This window comes from Nilaparvata lugens, unplaced genomic scaffold (assembly GCF_014356525.2).
Source record: "Nilaparvata lugens isolate BPH unplaced genomic scaffold, ASM1435652v1 scaffold8119, whole genome shotgun sequence".
Lineage (NCBI taxonomy): Eukaryota > Metazoa > Arthropoda > Insecta > Hemiptera > Delphacidae > Nilaparvata > Nilaparvata lugens.
The window spans coordinates 1-9034 of record NW_024093868.1 but is presented as its reverse complement, the minus strand read 5'-3'; the positions used below and the strand labels follow the sequence as shown (position 1 = coordinate 9034).

Here is a 9034-nt window from a genome sequence, read left to right as displayed (position 1 = left end):
GCCAAAGATATGTCCAAAATTAGCGTTTTTTGCGTTTTCTCAGTTCTTTCATTCTATGCATCTTCAAGGTCTTTGAGTTAGACCAAACAGTGCTTCGTTCAGAGCCACATTCACTCTCCGGTCTCATCGTTCACTCACCGATCAGTGGCTTTGAACGTAACCAATTATTAAATGCTACTCAATTATTAATTATTATTGAACGAAAATCCAAATTAAAAGCTGTAAATCGCCCCGAAGACTTCTGCAACTGCAATATTGAAAACAGATAAACAGTTAGATGGAAATTCGACGAGCGCCACTATTCAAAAATTATTTGTCAGCCTGGGAATCGAACTCGGTACCTCCTAATTGCTGGTCAGAAATGCTTACCCTTACACTGACCGGAAATTAGGAAGTACCGGGTTCGATTCCCGGGCTGACAAATAATTTTTGAATAGTAGCGCTCATCGAATTTCCATCTAGCTGTTTATCCTGTTGTCTATATTTGCAGAAGCAGAAGTCTTCGGGGTGATTTACAGCATTTAATTTGGATTTTCGTTCAATAATAATGTATTTATTTTTTACATTACATTATTTTTGATTTAATCAAAAACCAGCAAGAAAAGAAACTAAATCATATCTTGGAAATCAGGAAAAAATGTATTAGTTATGTATTTGATCTGTTTGAGGCATTGAAACCATAGGGAAAAATAGCATAAGTAGATATCTCATCGTATAGGGCGTTCATGTCGCAGTTTTTACTGTTATCTCAAGCCGATAGTCCACGTAGTTCTTTCTCGTGGAGCTGTGTGACGCTGGTAGTCTCTCATATTGTGCCGTTCATACATTCTCATCCCAACAAAACAGTACTAATCGACAGTAATCGGCTTGAGATAACAGTAAAAGTTGCGACAGAAACGCCCTATACCATGATATATCTACTTTATGCTATTTTTTCTCTATGTTGAAACTGAAAGCATTTTCTTAGGGCCGGTTTCTTAGCTCGGGATTTAGCCAAGTTCTAGACTTTACAGCTGGAGTCAGAAAATTGGCTTTCCGAAACGGGGCGTAGTCGCAGTCAACGTTCAAATTCAATTTCGAAAAACTAGAAAATTGAACTCAAAATAAAATAAAAAGAAAATAGGCCTAGTGTAAAATTCAGCTATTTTGAATTATTTAGGAATGTTTCATTTCGTCATGGGAAAAAGTTTCCAATTATAGAAATGAAAAAATAAAGATTATCATAATAACTGCGATCTGTATCGGAAAGCCTATTTTCTGACTCCAGCTGTTTAAAATCTAGAACTTAGTTAAATCCCGAACTCGGAAACCGGCACTAAATTTAATTGACCGAGCGAAGTGAGGTCTAAGATTCAAGTCGACGGTTTGGCATTTCTCTTAATGTTTATATGTTGCGCATTTACGGCGAAACGCGGTAATAGATTTTCATGAAATTTGACAAGTATGTTCCTTTTTAAATTGCGCGTCGACTTATATACAAGGATTTTGGAAATTTCGCTTTTCAAGGATAATATAAAAGGAAAAAGGAGCCTCCTTCATACGCCAATATTAGAGTAAAAATCAGACTATAGAATTATTCATCATAAATCAGCTGTCTAGTGGACTATAATACTAGTAGTTCTGTGAACAGTAGACCTCACGCAGTATTCTCATCCACAAGTACCTGATTGAAACTATAGACCTCATTGACATACAGCCATAGACTTGCTTCTCCACACATCTGTGTAATCACTTGTCTGAAGGAGGCTCCTTTTTCCTTTTATATTATCCTTGAAATGCAAAATTTCCAAAAACCTTGTATATACAACGACGCGCAATTTAAAAAGGAACATACCTGTCAAATTTCATGAAAATCTATTACCGTGTTTCGCCGTAAATGCGCAACATATAAACAATTAAACGTTTAAACATTCAAACATTTAAACATTAAGAGAAATGCCAAACCGTCGACTTGAATCTTAGACCTCACTTCGCTCGGTCAACTACCCGTTCAAAAACATCGAACATCTTGAAAATGTATCTTTCCATCAACGTTAGTAGACAGTTGACTATAAACTATAGACAGTTGACGTTCAAAAACATCGAACATCTTGAAAATGTATCTTTCCATCAACGTTAGTAGACAGTTGACTATAAACTATAGACAGTTGACGTTCAAAAACATCGAACATCTTGAAAATGTATCTTTCCATCAACGTTAGTAGACAGTGACTATAAACTATAGACAGTTGACGTTCAAAAACATCGAACATCTTGAAAATGTATCTTTCCATTAACGTTAGTAGACAGTTGACTATAAACTATAGACAGTTGACGTTCAAAAACATCGAACATCTTGAAAATGTATCTTTCCATCAACGTTAGTAGACAGTTGACTATAAACTATAGACAGTTGACGTTCAAAAACATCGAACATCTTGAAAATGTATCTTTCCATCAACGTTAGTAGACAGTTGACTATAAGCTATAGACAGTTGACGTTCAAAAACATCGAACATCTTGAAAATGTATCTCTCCATCAACGTTAGTAGACAGTTGACTATAAACTATAGACAGTTGACGTTCAAAAACATCGAACATCTTGAAAATGTATCTTTCATCAACGTTAGTAGACAGTTGACTATAAAATAGACAGTTGACGTTCAAAAACATCGAACATTTTGAACATGTATCTTTCCATCAACGTTAGTAGACAGTTGACTATAAACTACAGACAGTTGACGTTCAAAAACATCGAACATTTTGAATATGTATCTTCCCATCAACAGTTGCAGCCAGACCTGATAACAGCGCTCACACTCACATTCTGGGACGACACGTCACGGTACGATAGGACAGAAAGCTCTATGTTTATTTAGGATTTTTTTAGACATTTTAAATTCATAAATTATTTATTAGTTTTCGAGAAAACATAACAACAGGTCAATGTAACTTACTGAGCACGAGGTCTACTGTTCACAGAACTACTAGTAATAACTAAAATAGTAATCAAGATGTTGATTAGTTATGTATTTTATCTGTTTGAGACATTGAAACCGGAAGCATTATCTTATCTTTGTAAAGCTTTTTTTCATTTTGTTTTGGCAATTGAATAAATTCAAAATACAATGTTATTGATGTGATATATATATGTGCTTGTTGCAGTACTCTTCGAAGCTGCAGAAGATCTACATAGATATAGACAAGGTGCTCCTGATGCAGTTCAGACTGAACAGAGTGGACGTGAAGGGACTGAGTGTGCGCACTCTGCTAGTCTACACTGACCCAGACCACGCCACGCTGGCTGTCAACCGGTGCACGCTGCATGTGTTCAAGTGTGATCCGAACCGTCTGGGTGAGTGCTACTCATGTCTATAGTGCATACTGATTATGTCCATAGCCTTCCAATTACTGATTCCCGAAAGCCAACCCGATCAGCTGTTAATCAGCTAATCGGAGTGCTTTCTGCCCTGCCAACTCTTCCGCCGCCAGTGCAAAAACGCCTCTGACAAAGAAAGCTTCATGTGGCTCGGCGTTTAATATATTAAGGTGCGTACAGATATACGCGCCGCGAACATGAGCAATTCACTTTTAATCAGCTGATGCCAAGTTTTTTATATCTGTATCTTACCTTTTCTGTGAAAATACAGATATTCAGCTGATTGAATGAATAAAAAATGAATGAATGAATGAATTTTATTTGCCAAAAGCAAAATAAAAAAAAGCTTTACAAAAAATAAATATAAGTATATGCTACTGCACTTAAACCAAGATACATAAATTTATTTAATTAGATATAATAACGAATAATTAGATTAAAAGTGAATTGCTCATGTTCGCGGCGCGTATATCTGTACGCACCTTTAGAAAAACAGATGAATATTATTATTATTATTATTATTATATTATTATTATTATTATTATTATTAGCCGTCAAGCTCCCAGATGGAAGACGCTGAGCAAAATTTGGTTCATTTTTTGTTTTTCTTGTTCTTTTTATCAATCCACCAGTTTTTCATTTTCAGTGAGAACTCCGCTTTCCTTGCTTCACTCCATTTTGTTCCCACTCTTGGCACAGTCATCTCTGGTTTAACTTCCCATTTTTCAACCTTTTCTCTGAAACTGTTCCTGTTGTATATTTCATCATTGTTAATGTTAGCAAGTATTAAGTCCTTCTTGACGTTTTTCATTATTATTATTATTATTATTATTATATTATATTATTATTATTATTATTATTATTATTATTAGCTTTCAATGGTGGGGAGACCCAAGGATATATCCTCGCCGCATATAGTCTGAAGTTCCCTAATGGGAAACATCGGGAAACCGGACACTAAGGTTATAATAAATAAATAATATATAGTATATACTGAGCACAATAGCACAATATACAGTATATAGTGAGCACAATACTTTTAATGGCCGAGCGAAGTGAGGTCTAAGATTCAAGTCGACGGTTTGGCATTTCTTTAATATTTAAATGTTTATATATTTTTATGTTGTGCATCTACGGCGAAACGCGGTAATAGATTTTCATGAAATTTGACAGGTATGTTCCTTTTTAAATTGCGCGTCGATGTATATACAAGGTTTTGGAAATTTTGCATTTCAAGGATAATATAAAAGGAAAAAAGGAGCCTCTTAATACGCCAATATTACCGTAAAAATCTGACTATAGAAATATTCATCATAAATCAGCTGTCTAGTGGACTATAATACTACCCGTTTAAAAACATCGAACATCTTGAAAATGTATCTTTCCATTAACGTTAGTAGACAGTTGACTATAATACTACCCGTTCAAAAACATCGAACATCTTGAAAATTGTATCTTTCCATCAACGTTGTAGACAGTTGCAGCCAGACCTGATAACAGCGCTCACACTCACATTCCGGGACGACACGGCATGGTACGATATAGGACAGAAAGTTCTATGTTATTTAGGATTTTTTCTAGACATTTTTAATTGATAAATTATTTATCAATTTTTGAGAAAACATAACAACAGGTCAATGTAACTCACTGAGCGCGAGGTCTCTTGTCACAGAACTACTAGTTTACACTTTTCACTTCGAAATAAAGTTCTTTTTGATGTTGAAAGTCAAAATATATACAAAACCGAAACAAAACACGAAATCCCAGTCAAATTTAGACACTAAATTTAGAGCCGAAAATTTATATCGCTTTACAATTTTGCCATGGATAATAAATGAATAATTAGATAAGAATGGAATAAAATGATTATATTGTAATAAAATGAATAAACCAAACTGAACAATGTCAATCCTGTAACTACATCCGCTGTTCCACTCCAATTCCTTCCAATCCTCCACATGGCATTGATTTGTAATCATTTGTTTATTCAGTCATTCAGAATTACACAACTTTCAGAAGAGTACCACAGACTTACGCCCAAAACGGTTTCAATTCTAATTTATACAACAGTCCAAATGTAGCAAATTATAATGTGGATCTCCCCATAGCAACATGTTTTTGGTGCACTAAATAACTGCTTCTATGACTTGCCAGCACACGCGGACCCCTTGCAATGCCAGTGCTCTGCGTTCGAGCAATGCGGCCACGTGGTGACCAGCGACCACCCTCAGGCCCGCTACGAGTTCGACACCACCAGTGGTCGCCACAGTGTGCTCGTGCCGATGGACACCACTCCGGTCGCCTACCAGTTCGGCTGCAAGACCTCATGTGCGGCGGGCATGAGTCGGCGACCTGTGCAGTTGGTATTCACGCTCGAGAGCCAGTTGTAAGTCGTCATTCATACAATCCACTCTTCCTCATCTATATTAGTAATCATGCAGTCTATCTATAAAAAGATTGTCCTCATCCTTCTCCTCCTTGTCATCGTCACCCTCCTCATTCTTCTCCTCCTTCTCCCCTCCTTTGGTAGAGAGTTAGTGGGGAGGATATTTTTAATATTCTTTCCGAAGAATGGACATTGATATGTCCAAAGCTCCGCCAATTTATGTAGTTGCATAACAATATAATATCTATAGTTATTATATTACAAATTACTTTTTCATTTCATATACAGTTCAATAATTATTTTCTTAATGTGCGAGATAAATTACTTTTAACATGAAGAGGGAGAACCCATTTCTCCCTCCACAGTTTGTAGCATAGTCACAGACGGACATCCTGCGCACAATTGGATGCGCCGTGTCATTTCGCTTCAGGTTCTTGTGATGAACACATCTCCGTAACATACACAAACATATCACTTTGGACTTGCCAGTGGAAGGGAGCGAAGCGTTACAAAGCTCTCTCACACAGACAAAAGAAGGAGAATGCTGCTAGGTAGTGGGAGAGATTAGTGGAGGATAGAGCATCGGACCTCTCCGTCTTGAGAAAGAGCCGTGTTGAAAGAAATTTATCTCGCACTTTAGTCTATATTATGTAAATTATCTATAATTTTGCTGTATTGTAAGCTATGTATATAAGTGTATAAGCCAGTATATATTGTAATCTACATAAATAAAGTACTCAATCAATCAATCCCCTGCTCCTCCACCTCCTTTTTCCTCCTACTCCTCTCGTTATCCTCCTCATTCATTCTCACACTTCATTTCAAGTGTTCATTTTTACACTTTATATTTACATACATGTATGTAACTGGCATGAGCAGACGCCTGTCCAACTGGTGTTGTCCATTTTCACACTTAGGGCCGGTTCCGAGCTTGAGATTTGGCTAAGTTCTAGACTTTAAACAGCTGGAGTCAGAAAATTGGCTTTCCGAAACTGGGCGTAGTCACACTTTTATGATAATCTTTATTTTCTCATTTCTATAATATGGAAGCGTTTTCGTTGACGAAATGAAGCATACTAAATAACTCAAAATAGCTGAAACTTTAAACTATTTTCTCTTTATTTTGTGTTCAATTTACTGTTTTTCGAAATTAATTCAAACGTGGGCTGTGACTCCGCCCCGTTTGGAAAGCCAATTTTCTGACTCCATATGTTTAAAGTCTAGAACTTAGCAAATCCCGTGTGCTCGGAAACTAAATATTCAAATATACAGAGTGATCCACGAAAAGTGTAACACCGAAGACCATAGATTATACATGAAATTTGCAAGAACATTCTCTTGTATCCTTAGTTTTCGAAAATATAGATTTTTCTATATTTTTGAAAAACGTCAATAACTAGAAAACAATCAGTCAACATCTAATTCTGAGGATATGGTTGGAAAGAGGAAGAAATTTCCAAGGAGATGAATATAGTTTGTTTGAATAATACTGAGGGTAATGCCCACATAAGCTCTTAGGCTTGTGTTTAGGTAATGAGTGAGAGGGATGACGATGAGAGATGACGACTACCTTTGAGGTAGTCGGGACCGACGATATATCGTCTCCTCCGAAAAACGGGGTGGCCGTATCTATGTGATTGTGCTGTGGTCAAAACTTTTTGCCCCGGTCGAGATTCGAACTCGGGTTCTCTTTATTATCAGACCGGCGCGTTATCACTTACTCCAACGAGCTACCCAATAAGTAGAAAACTTATCGGTCATATTGTGTAACCGTGAGGCCAGCATGTTGGTATCATAATCTGCATGAATAAATATTTCTGATCTATTTTTGCTCCATTAATTGCCCGTTCTGTGATTAACAGCGGAGAAGTTGTGGGTCGAGCCCGTGTGCCGGTCAAGATCTGCAGTTGTCGAAGCGTGACAAGGACAGAGAGGAGAGCGGCGAGGGGGGTGACGGAGAGAGAGTGGCAAACCAAGGCGTCAGCCCTGCATTCGCTGCACGCTAAGAAACGCAAGCTGACGCATCAGCCTGGTGCCGGCAGTAAGCTGATGACTCTCAACGAATCAACCAAGGTGGGTACTAAATATTCACTTTCTTGTTCAGGCATGTTGTACGAATGCCAGCTAATAGGCTGTGTTGTGTTAGAAAGATGTTACTCAAAAATCTGGTGTGGCGCAACTTCCTTGCCGTTATGAAAATTTATCACCTGACGCTAGTGTACACGCGCATCTCAAGTTCACTATTCAAAGATCTGCCAGCTGGTGAAAGGAAAATAACGCTGGAGAGACACACGAAGTCTGCTATCTCTTCATAGTGAATGATTTAATAGAATCAACAGTTGCCAACTGTTTGCATAATTGAATAAACACATTTTCTCGAATTTCGAGCTTATTTTCAATTTTAGGTGGAAATATCACTGAACATTAATGTTGATATTTTATGCTCAATCTTTTCCACTTGATATTTTTTGTTTAAATTGTTTCTGAAGCCTGATAATTGGGAATTCAAAATCACACTTTGCATTGATGAGGCGGAGCTCCTGAAATTTTTACAGATATGAAACTTGTGGCAGTTGATAGAGCTTATCAATGATTATATTAGGTATAAATTTGATCAAAATCGTTGGAGCCGTTTCCGAGAAAATCGCGAAAAATCCTGTTTTTGACAACATTTCTGCCATTTTAGCCGCCAACTGGAATGCATTTGATTGAAATTGTTCGTGTCGGATACTTATAGTGTAAAGACCTTAAGTTCCCAATTTCAAGTCATTCCGTTAATTGGGAAACGAGTTATCGTGTACACAGACGCACACACACATACATACTTTTATATATATATATATATATATATATATATATATATATACATTTTCGCCGCCATCTTGAATTGGATTTGTTCGAAATGTTCGTGTCGGATCCTATAGGGAGGACCTTAAGTTCCAAATTTTAAGTCATTCCGTTAATTGGGAGATGAGATATCGTGTACACAGACGCGCACACACACACACACACACACACACACACACACACACACACACACACACACACACACACACACACACATAAATAGTGTTCATTCTCGTTTTAAATAATCAATATTTTTATTAAGCAAAAAATTAATTTTTCAATAATTTCATAATGAATTTTCATAATTAAGATGCAAATTTGTTAATTGATATTAATTCTACATTGTTAAAAGTCGATCTGGCAACAGAGCAATGCGAGAAAGAGATGGCGCTATCCGCTTTGAATGGATAAACAAGGATTGCAATACAATTGCTGATCAACAC

At 36.9% G+C, this 9034-nt stretch overlaps 1 protein-coding gene across 1 annotated transcript; it reads left to right on the top strand.

Annotated features, from left to right (window-relative positions):
• Nucleotides 1-3144: 3144 nt before the first annotated feature.
• Nucleotides 3145-7817, top strand: LOC120349055 (cellular tumor antigen p53-like; the record flags this gene model as incomplete). The annotated part of the gene is made up of 3 exons (XM_039419008.1): nucleotides 3145-3334; nucleotides 5513-5744; nucleotides 7607-7817. Coding segments are annotated over 3 exons (633 nt in total), but the record flags the coding sequence as incomplete, so codon positions are not given.
• Nucleotides 7818-9034: the final 1217 nt, after the last annotated feature.